Source organism: Geotrypetes seraphini, chromosome 13 (assembly GCF_902459505.1).
Source record: "Geotrypetes seraphini chromosome 13, aGeoSer1.1, whole genome shotgun sequence".
In the NCBI taxonomy this organism is placed as follows: Eukaryota; Metazoa; Chordata; class Amphibia; order Gymnophiona; family Dermophiidae; genus Geotrypetes; species Geotrypetes seraphini.
This window is the reverse complement of record NC_047096.1, coordinates 73,403,705-73,420,336: the sequence shown is the minus strand read 5'-3', so window position 1 is coordinate 73,420,336 and position 16,632 is coordinate 73,403,705. Positions and strand designations below refer to the sequence as shown.

Sequence of the window (16,632 nt, the reverse complement as noted above, 5' to 3'; positions counted from 1 at the left end):
TTCAAACCACTAGGCTGCTCTTCCACTGGAGTATTGGAAGATAGAACTAACTAGTCAAATCCCTGCCATAAGGTGTTTCTGCCTGAGAGGAAGTGTCCTGGCTATGCTTACATTCTGTCCTTTCTTCATAGGATTCCCCAGTTCACAAACCACCACATGAGTCAGATTCTCTTTCCGTGGAAGGCAGATAATCTTCTCAGAGCTCTAAAGAATAGGGAGACAGCAAATCAAAGTGATATAATTCAGACGTTCAAATACTTGAAAGGTGTTAACTTAGAACAAAATCTTTTCCAGAGAAAGGAAAATGGTAAAACCAGAGGACATAATTTGAGGTTGAGGAGTGGTAGACTGAAGAGCAATATGAGGAAATTCTTCTTTATGGAGAGGGTGGTGGATGCATGGAATGCGCTCCCGAGAGAGGCGGTGGAGAGGAAAACGGTGACGGAGTTCAAAAAAGCGTGGGATGAACACAGAGGATCTAGAATCAGAAAATAATAGTAAATACAGTACTCCCCCAATATTCGTGGGGGTTCCGTTCCAGGAACTCCCGCGAATCGTGAAAAACCGCAAATACGGTTTTTCAATGGGGGAGACTGGAGAGGGCAGCGGGAGAGGCAGGAGAGAGCAGCCGGAGCGCCGGCGAGTGCAGGAAATCACTCGCTGTATGCTCCGACCGCCTCTTCCTGCACTAAGTTGGGCCTTACCAATCAGGAGCTGCGTGTCAAAACAGCTCCTGATTGGATAAGACCTGACTTAGTGCAGGAAGAGGCGGTTGGAGCATACAGCGAGTGATTTCCTGCACTCGCCGGCGCTCCGGCTGCTCTCTCTTGCCTCTCCCGCTGCCCTCTCCTTGTCGGCAGTTCGCGGTCGGAAAATACCGCGAACCACCGACCATGAACAACCTGGGGAACACTGTATTGAAGAACTAAGGCCAGTACTGGGCAGACTTGCACGGTCTGTGTACGTATATGGCCGTATGGGGGAGGATGGGCTGGGGAGGGCTTCAATGGCTGGGAGGGTGTAGATGGACTGGAGGGAGCTTTGACGGAGACTTCAGTAGTTGGAACCTAAGAACAGTACCGGGCAGAGCTTTGGAAAGACCTTTGTCCAATCCCACTTTTTTTTGCTTGCTTGAATTGACAGAGGTTAGCATAGGCAGGGGTAAAGGGGATGGGAAGACTATAAATATAGACGTAGCTCCAAGCTGAAAAGTTTTAAATGCTACTAGAACTTTATATTGTATCAGAAATGGGATGGGTAACTAATGGTAATCTTTCATTAAGGGAGATACTGGGTTTGTTTTATGAGCATGGCAGAGGAAATGAATGGCTACATTTTGAAGCACCTGAAGCTTCATTATCCCAGGACAAGTAGGCAGCATATTCTTAACTGATGGGTGACGGCACCGACGGAGCCCCGGTATGGACAATTTTAGAGTGATTGCACTCTAAGAACTTAGAAAGTTCTAGTCTATCCGCACCGCGCATGCGCGAGTGCCCTCCCGCCCGACGGAGGCGTGCGGTCCCCAGTTAAGCTAAGCCAGCTAAGAAGCCAACCCGGGGAGGTGGGAGTGTCGTAAGAATATCTGCCTGCTGTCCCTGGATAACACCTGTTACGGTAAGTAACTGTGCTTTAGTGCAAATTGTGAGGAGCTGAGGTAAATGATGTCACAGTAATCAAGCCTTGGGGTAAGAAGGAACATCAAAAGGGCATGGAAAGAATCACAATTGAAGAATTGTCTGACCTCAGTTGTCTTAGAAATTGGAGACATAAAAGGAAAGTTGTCAATCTTGTATGACACCTAAATCCTCCATAATAAAATCCTAAGCGCGCATGCGCACTTAGGACGGCGTGTTCCCTGACAGCATGCTGTGTCCCTCCGAGCCGAATTCCATTTTTGAACACGGGGGCAGGGAACACGCCGGCAACTCCCCCCTCCCGCCCTCACTCACTGTAAGGCCCGCTGGGAGAGTGCGCGGGCCTCTCTGCTCTCCAGCTCCTCCAGGCATCATCTTCCACCAAAGCGCCAGACCTCTCCACAGCAACCAGGGAGCACTGTAAGGTCTGCTGCTGCTCTTCTGTCTGCCTTCCTCTTCAAAGCAGCCTGCTGAGGATCGCGGTTGGCTGTAGCGAACCTTGCAGGCCGTTCTGCACCTCGGTGGCACATTCCCTCTCGCCCGGGATCGCGTCAGAGGGAACATGCTACCGACGTGGAGAGTGGCCTGTGAGGTTCGCTACAGCCGGCCGTGATCCTCAGCAGGCTGCTTTGAAGAGGAGGGCAGACGCGAATGACCAGGAAGCCAGATGCTGGACAGGGGAAGCAGGTAAGGGGTGCTGCTGGGCAGGGGGACCAGGGAAGAGGTGCTGTTAGACAGGGGGGAGGTAAAAAGAAGGGAGAAGGCCTACTGCTGGACAGGGGGAGCAGGGAAGAGGTGCTGCTGGACAGGGGAGAGGTAAAACGAAGGGAGAAAGGCTGGTGCTGGACAAGGGGAGCAGTAAAGGGGTTCTGCTGGACAGGGGGAGACGTAAAACGAAGGGAGAAGGGCCTGCTGCTGCACAGGGGGGAGCAGGGAAGGGGTACTGCTGGACACGGGGGAGGTAAAAGGAAGGAAGAAGGGCTACTGCTGGACAGGGGGAGCAGTCAAGGGGTGGTGGTGGACAGCTGAGGAAAGAGAGACAGAAAGAAAGAAAAAGACAGAAAGCAGCCAAGAAGAGAGAAAGAAAGACAGACACACATCTATTCTAGCACCTGTTAATGTAATGGGCTTAAAGACTAGTAATTAAATAATTCTGCAGGTTTACAAAAGTTCCCCAAAGGTCAAGGGCTTGAGCTGGCCTGGTTTGATGGCCCTTGATCCAGCATGCAATTGTCTTGTCTGCATTTATCAATAATAATAATAATAATCTTTATTCTTGTACACCGCCCAACCATAAGTTCCAGGCGGTTCACAGCAAAGAAAGACTGTACAATCAGTGAAACATACATATAAGCAGAGCTACAACAATAATTAAGTTACATACTTATCAAACAGATAAGTTTTTAATAACTTCCAAAAAGCATAATATGATTGTGCTTGTGGAATCAAAATACTTAACCAGGAATTCATTTTTCCTAACTGAAATGCAAAAGTCTTATCTAGAAATCTCTTGTAACGACAAACTTTTAAGGATGGATACATGAACAATTATTTTGAGTATTTTTATTCGTCTTATATAACTTAAATTGGGAGGATAGGTATCCTAGAGCCAAACCAAACAGAGCTTTAAAGCAGATGCAGCCAAATTTAAACATAATTCTTGCTTCAAATGGCAACCAATGAAGTCGTTGATAGAAAGGACTCACTTGGTCACATTTTTTTTAACCCGAAAATCAAACACACAGCCGTATTTTGTATTACTTGAATACGATTTAAGATTTTCTTATAAGATACCAAGAAAATGTTATTGCAGTAGTCATGGGCAGATAGAATTGAAGACTGAACCACTAATCTAAAAGATACTCAATCAAAATATTTTTGATGGTTCAGTTTCCAAAGAATCACAAACTAAGGGGGAGACACAAAATCACAAAAGTGTGAAGTAAATCAAGAGAACATTTCTGGGATAAAATGTATCAAAATTATCCCAAAGAGGCTCTTTATTATCTGTGAAAATAGAGATTCGTTGGTTTTTCTTAATACGAGTACAATAACAAACTCACCATCAACATGTATATAGTCTAAACCACAATGTCTACCAACAAAACTATAGAATTTTTGACCTGAAATAAGGTTGAATTCTGCAATAAATGTGGTCAACAGAAGAGGATCATGCTTCTGCTCCTTGTCCCACCTACCCAGGTCAATCATGGTTTACTCTACTGCATGCAATGGAAATGTATCCTGTTATGAAGGAAATCCAGAATGACATCTACCTGCATGCAATGGAGCAAACCGGGACTGGCTCCGCTCATCCCTCAACTTGGAGCTATGACAACTCTTGCTCCCACCTCCATGTCCCAGACTGTCTGCACGAAGTGAGCCTCTAGTGGAAGATGAAGATAGAGCTCCGTTTCATAGGCTCCTTCACCTTCGTTGCTTGCATTAAACTGGATCTGAATTATGTTGTCGTCCCCAATAAAAAGAGGATCCTTAATCCTAGGAAATAAATCAATCATGCATATGTTTTATATCAAACAACACAAAAATGTATTTTTATATTATCCAATATGAACTATATAAGTAACATTTAGGAAATACAAAGTAGGTAGAAGTCTGTTTTATTTGGTAGAACTCGGGGGATATATAATAGACATTTACCCCCCCCCCCTCTTTTTACAAAACCATAGTGCGGCTTTTAGTGCCGGCCACGGTGGTAACAGCTCCGATGCTCATTTATTTATTTATTTACTTAGATTTTTATCCTGTTCTCCCGGGAGCTCAGAAACTGGTTACAATTGACATTCACAGTATAGTTACAGGATAAAAAAATTATAGGCATTCGAAGAAGAGGCAGGTGAGGGGATATAGAGAGAGAAGGGGAGGAGGAGCAAGGGAAGGGAGGGCAGAGAGGGGGAGCAGTAGGGGAGCAAGGAATCAGAGGAAGGGGAGCAGGGAACAGGAGAGGGAGGAGAGAGGAGAAAGGAAGGGGAGGTAGTCCATTAACACTGTTCAATTGACGAGATGGGTCTTCTGCGTTGGAGCTAATACTGCCACAGTGGGCGCTAAACACTGAGCTACAGTTTTGTAAGATGGGGGAAGGGGGGGGGGGTCAGGTAGTAATATACAAACAAATCTGTTTCAGAGACTGGAAAGCAGTAAAACTAGAGGGCATAACTTGAAGTTATAGGGTGGTAGATTTAGGAGTAACAATTAGAAAATACTTTCTCCTAGGACAAGCAGGATGAGTCAGCCACATATGGGTGTTGTCCCAACAGCTCCCAGGGAGCTGTTGGGACAACACCCATATGTGGCTGACTATCCTGCTGTCCATGGAGAACCTACGTTACAGGTAAGTAACTACACTTTTCCACATAGTGGTTGGTGGATGCCCGGAATACTCTCAAAATTCAAAAATATATGAGATAAACTTAGAGGATCCCTAAACAGAAAGCGATTGGAATCAAAATAAAATGTAGATGACCATCACACTTTACACAGGGCATACAGGGGGGTAACCTACACAGACTAGCGGGTACAACTCTGGTCGCTTTGTCGGGGAGACTGGATGGACCATTCAGATCTCTTTCTGCCGACATTTCATACTGTACATTACTATACTAGTTTTCATGCTGTAGACCATCCAGGACAACAACATACGAAGGCTGACACTGAACCAGCCGACGGTCTATAGTGAATGAGCCTTGTTAAATCACAGACAGCTGAGCAATGCATAGAGCATCCAGTGTGGTTGCATCCGGTGGGGCAGAAAGTCAAACTGGGAACCAGTGAATGACGACGGCTCTGTCTCGTTCTGACATATGTGCTGAAGCTCATTTCAGCTCAATAGGATTGTCAAATGATCCCCAGTTACCGCGTGCGTTGGCGAAGAAAAGACAGTGAACACTCACTTTTCAGCCGACAGCCGGAGATCTGGAATACAAACGTTGTCCTCTCCACAGTCCAATAAGATACGAGTCTGCAATGAATGAAGCAGATACCCACAACCCGCCCACCAGCCCAAGAATTGCATGAGACGTACAGAAAGACAGAGTGAGAACAAGTGACGGCAGTGAGCCACGCTGGTGTGACTTTCAGGCCCAAGCACCGTGTAAACAAAAGTATTTCTTAAGCGAGTGATCGTTGCTTGATCACATAGTTTATTAAGGTTTGTCTCTCAGGCTGTAATTTAATTTTAAAAAGCATAACCCCACCATTCCCTCCTAGTTACAATGGAACAGTTCAATTGTTTTCTAAAAGATACCATAAAATAAATGAGAATAAGTCACTGATGTAAAACCAGACAAGTGTCTGATTGCCTTTGAAGGGGGTTATTGTATAAAGCTTGTTCTATGTATAAAGCATGTTTTGTATGAAGAAGTGCTTCATACACAGTTACACAGCCAAACACATGTGCAAGTACATACAGTGGTGCCTCACACAACGAACTTAATTCGTTCCAGGAGCAAGTTTGTTATGCGAAAAGTTTGTTATGTGAAACGCGTTTTCCCATAACAATACATGTTAAAAAAAATAATTCGATCTGCAGCATAAAATATGCTAAGATGACATAAAAAAAGATAAATTTTTTGTTATTATTTTTATTTAGATACATCTAAAAACATAATTGCTTTTTAAAACAACACACATTTTTTAAATTTAAAGACAGACTAAGTAGAGTCTAATTTTACAGTGAGAGAGGGCAGAGTCTCAGCGGCAAAAACTGGGACTTAACTGTTCATTTTTTTTTTTTTTTCTAGCATCGGGGAAGCGGCGAGAGTAGCTCTGCCCCCCCCAACGCATCAGCAGTAGGCGCCGGGCCCCTGTGAGCCGACGGTCCGCCACTGCACAGGGAGCCAGGCGGAGAGAGGGCAGTGAAGCGCGGTGCCTGCGCGGAAGGATGCAGCTCGGGCGACTTCGTTGTGTGAAACGAAGTTCGTTGTAGGAAGCAAGACATGAAGTTCGTTGGGCGCAGCGTTCGCTGTGCGAGGCGTCCGTTATGCGAGGCACCACTGTACTCCTGTGGCAGTGTGTGATGCAGTGGTTAGAGCCACAGCCTCGGCACCCTGAGGTTGTGGGTTCAAATCCCGCACTGCTCCTGTGATCCTGGGCAAGCCACTTAATCCCCCGTTGCCCCCAGGTACGTTAGATAGAGTGGGAGCCCGCTGGGGACAGTTAGGGGAAAATGCTTGAATACCTGAATCATTTGTAATCTGCAGGATATGCGGAATATAAATTATTAAAATAAAATAATAATAAATATGTCAAAAAGATCATGTGTACTTCTAGACCAGGGGTCCTCACCCCTATCCTCAAAACACACCCAGCCAGCCAGATTTTCAGCATATTCAAAAGGAATTTGCACGCACTGTCTTCATTGTATGCAGATCTCTCTCGTGCAAATTCATTTTGGGTATCCTAAAAACCTAATTGACAGGGGGTGTCCCAAAGACTGGGTTGTGAACCCCTTGCCTAGATACACCATATGTAAGCTTTCCCGGGGATGTAATTGTGAAAAATATATGTGTCCTCACCAGTGGCATACTAAAGGAGGGGTGGGGGTGGGGGGCGACCACCCCGGTTGCCATCTTGGTGGAGGCACAGTCATATCTCCCCCCCCCCCCACACACACACACATACACCTTGCTTGCACCTTCCCTTCTCCACCGTACCTTTTTAAATCTTCATCAGCATAAGCAACTACTGCTCACGCCGGCCTAGCTCCCTCTGAAATCACTTCTGGGTCACGGGGCCAGTAAGTGACATCAGAGGGAAAGCCAATGCCAGCACGAGCAGCAGGCCAGAGAAGCTGCTTGCGCTGGCAAAGATTTAAAGATACAGGGTGTGAAGGTAGGGCGTGAGTGTGGTCATGGGGAGCGCAAAAGGTGTGGCGGGGGGTGGAAGCGAGGGTGCAGGAGGCACCTTCAACCCAGGCGCCTCCTATCCTCGCTATGCCACTAGTCCACAAATAGAATACATACATAAATCTACACTGTCACTTTGTATGCTATTGGGGTTAGCTGTGGAAAACTATTTTATAAAAGGCATATAGGTCACTTATATTGCATTTATAAGAGACTTTATGTGAGGAAATAATAAACTTCCAAAATGGTAAGCTCCATCTCCATTCATGAATTTGGGCAAGCCGTTAGGAGGACAAACAGAAAGAACGAGTGAGAGTCCATCGGCATACAGAGGGATACGGCGACAGAATTTGCAAAATCAGAGAAAAAACAAGTGGCCAAGAACAAAGTCAACAGGAAACCAAAGACAACTTAGATCTGTTATACATATGATGGACCATAGATGCGCTGCATATTCATATCCATTCCCCATTGATAACTAATCTGGATTATTGTAATTCGGTACTTCAGGGTATGTGTGATAAGGAGGTCCGAAGGCTCCAACTGGTACAGAGTACTGGTGTGAAGTTGCTTCTAGGTGGCTGGAAGTTTGATCATGTGACCTCTTTTTTTTTTTTTTTTTAGCAGGAGCACTGGTTGCCAATTAAATTTTGGGTCAAGTATAAGAAATTGATACCAGTATTTCAGGCTCATTTAGGTACCTTTCAGCTATTTCTATCTTGTCATATACGATCATATATGCCATCAAGAGCTCTGCACTCATCATAGCAGTCTTTGTTACAGGTGCCATCAGCCAGTCGGGTTCCTACAGCCACATTTCAGGGTAAATTATGGTCAGTGTTGGGTCCCGCGCTCTGGAACCAATTGCCCAAGGGGTTGCGGTCTAATCCAGTTTTATATCATGCAATGGTGCGCCCGCATCTGGAGTACTGCGTCCAATATTGGTCGCCGAACCTCAAGAAAGACATGGCGATACTTGAGAAGGTCCAGAGAAGAGCTACGAAAATGATAAATGGTATGGAGGACTGTTCATACGCTGACAGGCTGGACAAGCTGGGGCTCTTCTCCCTGGAAAAGAGGCGGCTTAGGGGAGACATGATAGAAACTTTCAAGATCATGAAGGGCATGGAGAAGGTAGACAAGGATAGATTCTTCAAACTACGGGGAACCACAAGCACAAGAGGGCACTCGGAGAAACTGGAAGGGGACAAGTTTAGAACCAATGCCAGGAGGTTCTTCTTCACACAGAGGGTTGTAGACACATGGAACGCGCTCCTGGAGGAAGTGGTCGTGCAGAGTACGCTTCGGGGATTCAAAGAGGGATTGGATGGATACCTGAAGGATAGGGGGATTGAGGGATACAGATAGGGGTAGATATGAAAATGGAAAGAGTATAGATAAAAACAAGGGGGCTATAGGGCTAAATCAAGATAACCTGACAGGTCACGGACCTGATGGGTGGACTGTTGGGTGCAATGGACCTCTGGTCTGACCCAGCGGAGGCAAATTCTTATGTTTTTATGTCAATGTTTAAACGATAGCTTAGAGCTCACTTATTTTGTGAAGCCTTTCCCGAGTTACGGCCAGATGCACTAAAGTCAGCAATCGTCTAACGATCAAAACTGGTTTAGCGACGATCACGATAACGGCCTACTGCGTGGTTTCTGCACGATCGCTCATTCTCTGAGCCGACTATGCAATTAAGCTCATTAATATTGAAATGCCATGTAAACTAGCAGAGCGATTGATGCTCTAACATGGCTTCCTGATGCACAAAAGAAAGTGATCGCTTTTAGCTTCAAGTTTGAAGTTTTATTAAGATTTGTTATCTACGCAATATCATATTTCAATGCGTATAACATTTTTTCAAAGGGGGAGGAAAAAAGTGACCGATACAACAATATTTATAATATACCAAACCTTTTTTTTTTTTAAAAAGGGGAATAGATGCTATGTGTGTGTTACAGCAAACCCAAATTTGAGACAAGATTTAAAGTAGACTTATCTACATCACATTCTAAGAGTAATGAACCTCAAACACCCCAAAACTCGTATTTCCCTGGTGTTTTTAATAGGGGATGAACATCATCTTTGGTTCATGATTTACTCTTAAAGCTGCATTAAACATGCAAAGTGAGACTTTTTTCAAAAAGGTACTTATCTTAACCCGACGGGAGCTCTGCCGTTTCACATAATATAAGCTTCATCAGGGTAAAAGAATCAAAGGGGGTCTCTTATTGTTTCCGCCTCCGCAAAAATACGGACCATGCATCAACCTGCTAGTTTATTTAGCGTGGCTCCCTGTGCTAATAACCTCTATCGCGGTTAGTAAGTTTTTAGTGCTAGGTTCTGTTGGGGGCAGTTGATCTCTGGTCTGGGAGCACTGGGATTGAAACTTGTAATCTTTTACTTTTCTATTAAATGGAGCTCTTTTCTTTCTTTTCGATTTTTATCGTAATCGCTTATATGGACATTTGTCCATATACAACACCACTTACTGACTATCCCTTCTTTAAAAGTAATAAGGACCAGGAGATCTACCATTTTCTCGGTTATAGCACCCCCAGCTTTCCAATATACTTACGCAATGAACCTTCTTTAGAAAAATTCAAGCGTTCCTTAAAAAGCTTCCTGTATAAGGATGCATTTGAAACATAGATAGCTTAACTTACCAATTACTAAATCTTTTCGATCTTAATTAGACCTACGAGTAGGTCGTAAATTTATCTTCTTTTTTCTACGATCATTTCTGCCTTTATATCCCTTTTTTTTGTTTATTTCTCTCTTTTGTGTTCCCACCATATGTGTTCTTCCCTAGATGTTTCTTCTCTTTCTTTAAAGATTGTAGTTCTTCCCCTTCTGTATCAACTGAAAAAACACCATGAACATCTTCTCTCGCACCAAGCAGCATCATGGGGTAAAGACCTAGAACAATTGCTTTCGCCCACTACTTATGAGGAATTTAGGAAACGTCTGAAAACACACCTGTTCCTAAAGCATCTAGACAACTGATCCTCTCTTCTCTCTCCCCTCTATAGCGATTAACTTGTTCTATTGATCACTCTCTCCTCAAAAATGGATTTCCTGTCCTATTAACCCTCTTTCTTCCTCCCCTCTTAAAGTCAATCAATTTGTACCTTTGCTTAATCTTTGTAAACCGCATAGAACTTCACGGTATTGCGGTATATAAGCTGTTATTATTATTATTATTATCAGTTATGTATTAGAATGTATATAATTTGTATTCAATTGTATAAAAAGGTTTTGTTTTGTCCCCTATTTTTAAAAATGTTATACGCATTGAAGTATATGATATTGCGTATACAACAAACCTTAATAAAACTTGAAACTTGTCCCTAAACATCTGAACCTGAAATACAGAGAAACTACAAGTACTTTAGATAAACTGACACAGGAATGGTTAATTTAAACCTAAAAATAATTTGGATGACCTGGGAACCTTATATACACCAATTACCAGTCAGAGCATTCAGTTTTGTAGTGAACTCATTACATTTGTAATCAGAAAGTGAAACACTATTTATTAATAATATTTGGGAATGGGATGGGTGGAGGGGGCAAGGGGGGATGGGAAGGGAGGAGGGAGTTGGGAGGTACTTTATCGTGTTTGTGTTGTGATGATAATTGATTGTTGATTTTTTTAACTTATATATTTAAAATGAATTAATTGAGATGATATTCTTTGTAAGATTTTTGTTATGTATATTTTATTTTTAAAACTCAATAAAAATTTTTTGAATAAACCTAAAAATTAGATACTGATGGTTACAGCACAAGACTAAGATGATTAAAAATCAGTGAAAGAGACCCATTCAGATATTTCAGCACCGAACTGGAAACAGTCACACTGCTGCTAATGTCGGAAGAGACAGAGAAAGGCCCAATCGAGTTGCACATCTTATCCACTGGAAGCTAGAGAAACATCTTAATATTGCTGTGACTGAAAAACACCTGGAATCACAACTTAGACATAACTGTGGAGAATCAAAAGATATGGATTTACCCTGACGTAACAAAAACTACACAAATTAAAAGGAAAATGTTTCTAGCTTTAAGGAAGGAGGCACTAGCTATAGAAGCCTCTTTTAGCTTACCCCATGTAAATGCATTATAAAATTTCTGGGGGTGAAATATATTTTTCTTGAGCCACGCCCACAACATCTGAAGATCTTATTGGATATGAAAAAGATTGAAGTCTACAAAATCCTGAGTGGAGTAGAACGGGTGCAAGTGGATCGATTATTCACCCTGCCAAAAATTACAAAGACTAGGGGACACTCGGAGGAAATTCCGTTCTAGGAACCCCTGCGAATTTAAAAAAAACGCAAATGTGGTTTTTCGCCTGTCAAAAGGCAAGGGAGGCAGGAGAGGGTAGATGGAGTGCCGGCGGGTGAAGAAAATCACTCAGTCTGCTCCGACCGCCTCTTCCTGTAGGAAAGTCGGGCTACACCAATCAGGAGCTGCTTTGACACGCAGCTCCTGATTGGTGTAGCCCGACTTTATTACAGGAAGAGGCGGTCAGAGCAGACCGCGAATGAGCGAGTCTGTGATTTGCGAACCGCGAATTTGTGGGGGAACACTGTATTTTACCTTATGAATTCCAGGAGGTGGCGCTGGCTGTTTGGCACAATGCAAGTGTCGAGAAGAGCATTAACAGTGAATCCCAGAGGCTGAGAATCTCCAGCACATAGGGATGAGCTTCTTTCCTGGGATGGTGTGCAAAAAAATGAACCCATTTGGAGGCTTAATCCAGGAGGATACCTCTTTTCCTGCGGGAAGTTTGTTAAATGCTGTGATTGGAAAGCAAGCCTCACCTGCTCTTGAACAAAAGTCTGGCCATGGAGTATAGGTTGTAGCGTCTCGGAGGAGGATGACGTTGCCAGGGTGCAGTTTAGACTGATAACTATTGGGCTCAGTTTGTCCTTGAACTCTGACTCTTCCTGTGTGAAAACAAGAGTGAGGAAACAAAGCCAATCAGAGAATCCACCATGAAGTTACAGCAGTCAAATTCTTCTAAAATCAACTGTCTTAGGTCTTGTGGGGCTTCCAGCTCAATCAGAACCAAGTTTGCAATCCAGCATCATAAATCTTCACTCCTAACTCACTTTAGCCCAGTTATTGCAGTGTCAGTGATCACAGCCAGGGGCTATACACCAAGACACCTTCCAGAATCCTGCAAACCCTAAATCCATCCTCCAAGTGGCATCAATGCACAGTGCCTGGGACTCCCTCCTTCCCCAGGGACTGTGAATGCTACAGTTACAGCTTCCTCAGCCATGGCTCCTTGCCTGCTCTAAGAAGCAACAATCATGTATGGGGAAGCGACAGTGATTAACTGGGGAAACCCCCCCACCCAAAGCCTGGGGAATGACAGAATGGGTCACTTGGGAATGAGCAGTGATAAAGCGGAGGGCTAGGAGGGTCAGAGTAGAAAAGGAGGCTAGGGGTGAACAATTGAGAAGGTGAAAGTGATCCCTTTGAACAAAAGAGGGAAGAATAAGGTGAAAAAAGAGCAGGCCCGATTTGTGGGCATCACTTTCTGATCCAGACTGGCAGAGATAGGCCAGGCCACTCCACATAGTAAATGGACTCTCTGCCATATTTAATTTACTATATATGTTATTTCGTATGCCTTACACTTTACTCCAATCTCTTAAATTTAGTTATTCCCTGAGGAAAGCTGGTTTTAGCTTGCAGTTTTTACCTCTCGGCTTTAATTTATGGCAGGGGGATCTCAACCTAGTCATTGGGACATAATCAACTGGTGGAGTTTTCGCTGTTCAGGATACCCACAATGAATGCATGACATATTTGCACTTATGGGTATCCTGAAAACCCAAGTAGATGGGTGTATCCTGAGAAATGGATTAAAAACCTCTAATTGAAGGAGACTCATGTTGGAAGATGAAATTGCTTGGATGGCAGTCTGTCCTTGGTGATAGCCTAGGACCCCCCGCACGAGTGACCCTCCCAGCAAATTTGGATTCTGTTTGGTCTGCTTCTTTGTTTTTTCCTGATGGTGGGTCTAGTGAACCAGCTGGTATTCTTGTTTTCTCGTACCCGTAAATAGGCAGTAAAGTTGCGACAGTCGGCTTTGGCATTCCTCGTTACATTCAGTGGGACTGTTTTGCTTGGCTGGTGGGAATCCAGGAAGAAAGTTCTACGGCCAAACCGCTGCTTCAGACGGTCCAGTTGCACCTCAGCATTCAGAGCTGGCAGAGAAAAGAGTATTTTAGCACTAGGAACAGCAACTTCTCCCCATCTACCACTGCTTTCTCTTATAAAGTCACCCTGATATAAAGTTGTGGGATCTCTTGATACCTCAGTCGCTCATTAATGAGCTGCCTCTACTTTTTCAGAGTGGGCTGATATGAACATAACTGTGCGCCTGCTGTACGCTTGGACTAATGCTAGAACAACCTATCTTCAAAAAATGGCACCAGCTGGTACCCCTCCCATTTGGCCTATTAGGGCTGGAGAGAAAAGGGTGGCAACCATGTTGTCTTTCCTCCTATTCATGATCTTGCTAGTAGCAACTGACAGGAAGGAGTATTTCTCTCTCCCTGATGGGATGCCTTCTGAGTGGGGCATGTTCTCAAGGCCCCCAGTGCTGGAGTCAATGTCCTTCTCATTGGTATTTGACTGATGAACCAGTCCTATGCCTTACTGTTCTGTCCATTATCTTGCATTCCCGCTTTTGATTCAACATTTCACTGATCCTGTCTTCCTGATCTCCTCTTCATTTTCCCATTCCCTTTCTCTCTCTCTTCCCCTTCTGTAGGGTTGCCAGATTTTCCTTTTGGAAAATCCGGACCACCTAGCCCTGCTCCCAGGCCTGCCTAGTTACGCCCATCCCCGCCCCATGCCTGCCCTAGCCCCGCCCCTGCTTCCTGTTCTTGTCGGGCAGGAAGTCCGCGCATGCTTTTCAAAACCTGGACTAAGTGCCGGGTTTTGAAAAGCTGTCCGGACCCCCAGATATGTCTGCAAAAGGAGGTCATTTCTGGGTATCCCTACCTTTCTGTCACTATCTGTTTTCATTCGCCTTGTCTTTCTCCTTCTCTGTCACACTGACACCCTTGCCTCTGTCTCATTTCTCTCTCTCTCTCTCTCTCTCTCTACCTGACTACTCAAAAACAATCACTTAAGCACCCAAGGACTTGTATGTCTTCCCCTTCTCTCCAATCCATCTGGACAGTCTCCCTCCATCATGGCTAAACCTCATTGAGAAACTTTTTATGCATACAGATTCACTCACTGATCAACTCTGGGACGTTCTTCCCCGATACACTCACACACACGTGGATGGTGAAGCTGAAATAGACATCATGACTTGATTAGCAAAAAGAGTTTCTTATTTATTTAAAATATTTATAGCTCATATTATCCCACAGTTCTAAGCGGGGTAAAAATCATTTCAATCGCTTCAACGGCAGTGGGTTCATCTAGCATTCATTAGATCCCCTATATGAAAGCTTAACATGTTAATTCTTGGCTAATGAACAAAACCCTTTCACCATCATCTATTATCCCTTCTCTCCCACTCAATGACTGGGTGGCCATTGATATACATGTAGTACAAGGACTGAATTGTGCCATTAGGATCTGCAGACCACATTTATGAGACAGGATGCTGGACCATTGGTCTGATACTTATGTCTTTATGCCCTGAGGTGTTAAGATGGGAATTAACTAGGTAACTAGTCCATTTTTCCTACCAGCTAAGAAGGGCTGTGAGATCAGGCATCTTGCATTTCTTCACTTCCGGATTTAACACATCTGGGGTGAAAGAGAGCTGAGTTTTTGCCGAAATCACTGCCTTAGCTCTGTGAATGTTGAGAGAGAGAGAGAGAGAGTATTTTTAAAAAAAAGGGTAAATTGCTCTTTGCCTGTGTAAATCAGCTGTATGTTGTCCATCCTTCCACAGGTAAAGCACATTGGTTACCGATCCCTCACAGAACCACTTATAAAATTGCCCTTCTAACCTTTAAAATCCAACAGTCCAAACTTCCCATATTTTTTAGATAAACTCTTAATTCCACACACAATCCCAAGATCACTCAGCTCAATGAGCTCTTATACATTCCATCGCTAAACATCTTCTTGATTACCGCTCCCCAACTGCAGAACTATCTACCAATCCATCTTAGAGCGGAAACTAGTTCAGAGAAATTCAAAGGTCTGCCCAAAAGTTTTCTTATTAAAGATGCTTTTGAAAAACAATGAGGTTTTTCTTGTAAGACCTACCTTTTTACTCATATCTACTGTTTAGGTACTTTTAGGGAATCCATTTCTCTATATACCCTTCCCTATGTGCTTTACCCAGCTAATTGTAGTTCCACCTCTTTTCCCTCCCCAGTCAAGTATGTCCAGGTGTGCATCTGTCATTTATGGTCTTAAATGTAGATTTTATTTTTGTAAATCGCTTAGAAATTTCCTTGCTAAGCGTTTTATCAAATTTTAAATAAAACTTGAAACTTGAAGGCATACATGTATTATATGTTTCTTTTAAAAAAAAATTATTTATTGATTTTCTAAACTTCAAAAGTGCAATACACAAATATATATCATATAATAAGTTAATAAAAGCACATTCAACTTACAAATATGCATAACCAACCATTTTCTCCCCCCACCCCATGATTATTCAATAAAACACAGAAACATAGACTATCCCAATAACCTTACCCTATTCAGATTAAAAATATCCTCCCACCCTCCTCCCACCCCAGATGGACATACTCAAAAGTCAAACAGGGCTTTTTTGACTTGGACGAAAAGTTGGATGAAAATGTGGTATAAAGATGGACGATTTAGCGATTTGGACGATCAGATCGACAGGATGTATACTTAGACAATTTTCGAAAAGGAAAAAAATGTGGACGTATTTTTCAAAAATGTGTCCTAAGCTGTTTTTTATTTTGGACGACTTGCGACTTGGACGAAAACGGACTTAGACGCTCCTTTCGATTATGCCTCTCCACGCGTTTTACACCAATAAAAATAAGGGTAAAAATAAATTAACCACAAAGAGTTAACAAGAACAAAAACAACAGAGACGACACAAAAAAATAATACATACATGAAACAACAGGAAAGGGGGTAGAACTACA

General features: G+C 43.4%; 1 protein-coding gene across 2 annotated transcripts in view; it reads right to left on the bottom strand.

Annotated features, from left to right (window-relative positions):
- Nucleotides 1-16,632, bottom strand: part of ITGA2B (integrin subunit alpha 2b) — a 79,729-nt gene that overhangs the window by 24,418 nt on the left and 38,679 nt on the right. For both annotated transcript variants that reach the window (XM_033918615.1, XM_033918616.1), the window contains exons 14-20: nt 15,238-15,345; nt 14,778-14,833; nt 13,583-13,734; nt 12,337-12,462; nt 5,549-5,616; nt 3,989-4,136; nt 112-204 (exon numbers count right to left, since the gene is read on the bottom strand). In XM_033918615.1, the coding sequence (XP_033774506.1) occupies nt 112-204; nt 3,989-4,136; nt 5,549-5,616; nt 12,337-12,462; nt 13,583-13,734; nt 14,778-14,833; nt 15,238-15,345 (751 nt within the window). The remainder of the gene's footprint in view (nt 1-111; nt 205-3,988; nt 4,137-5,548; nt 5,617-12,336; nt 12,463-13,582; nt 13,735-14,777; nt 14,834-15,237; nt 15,346-16,632) is intronic.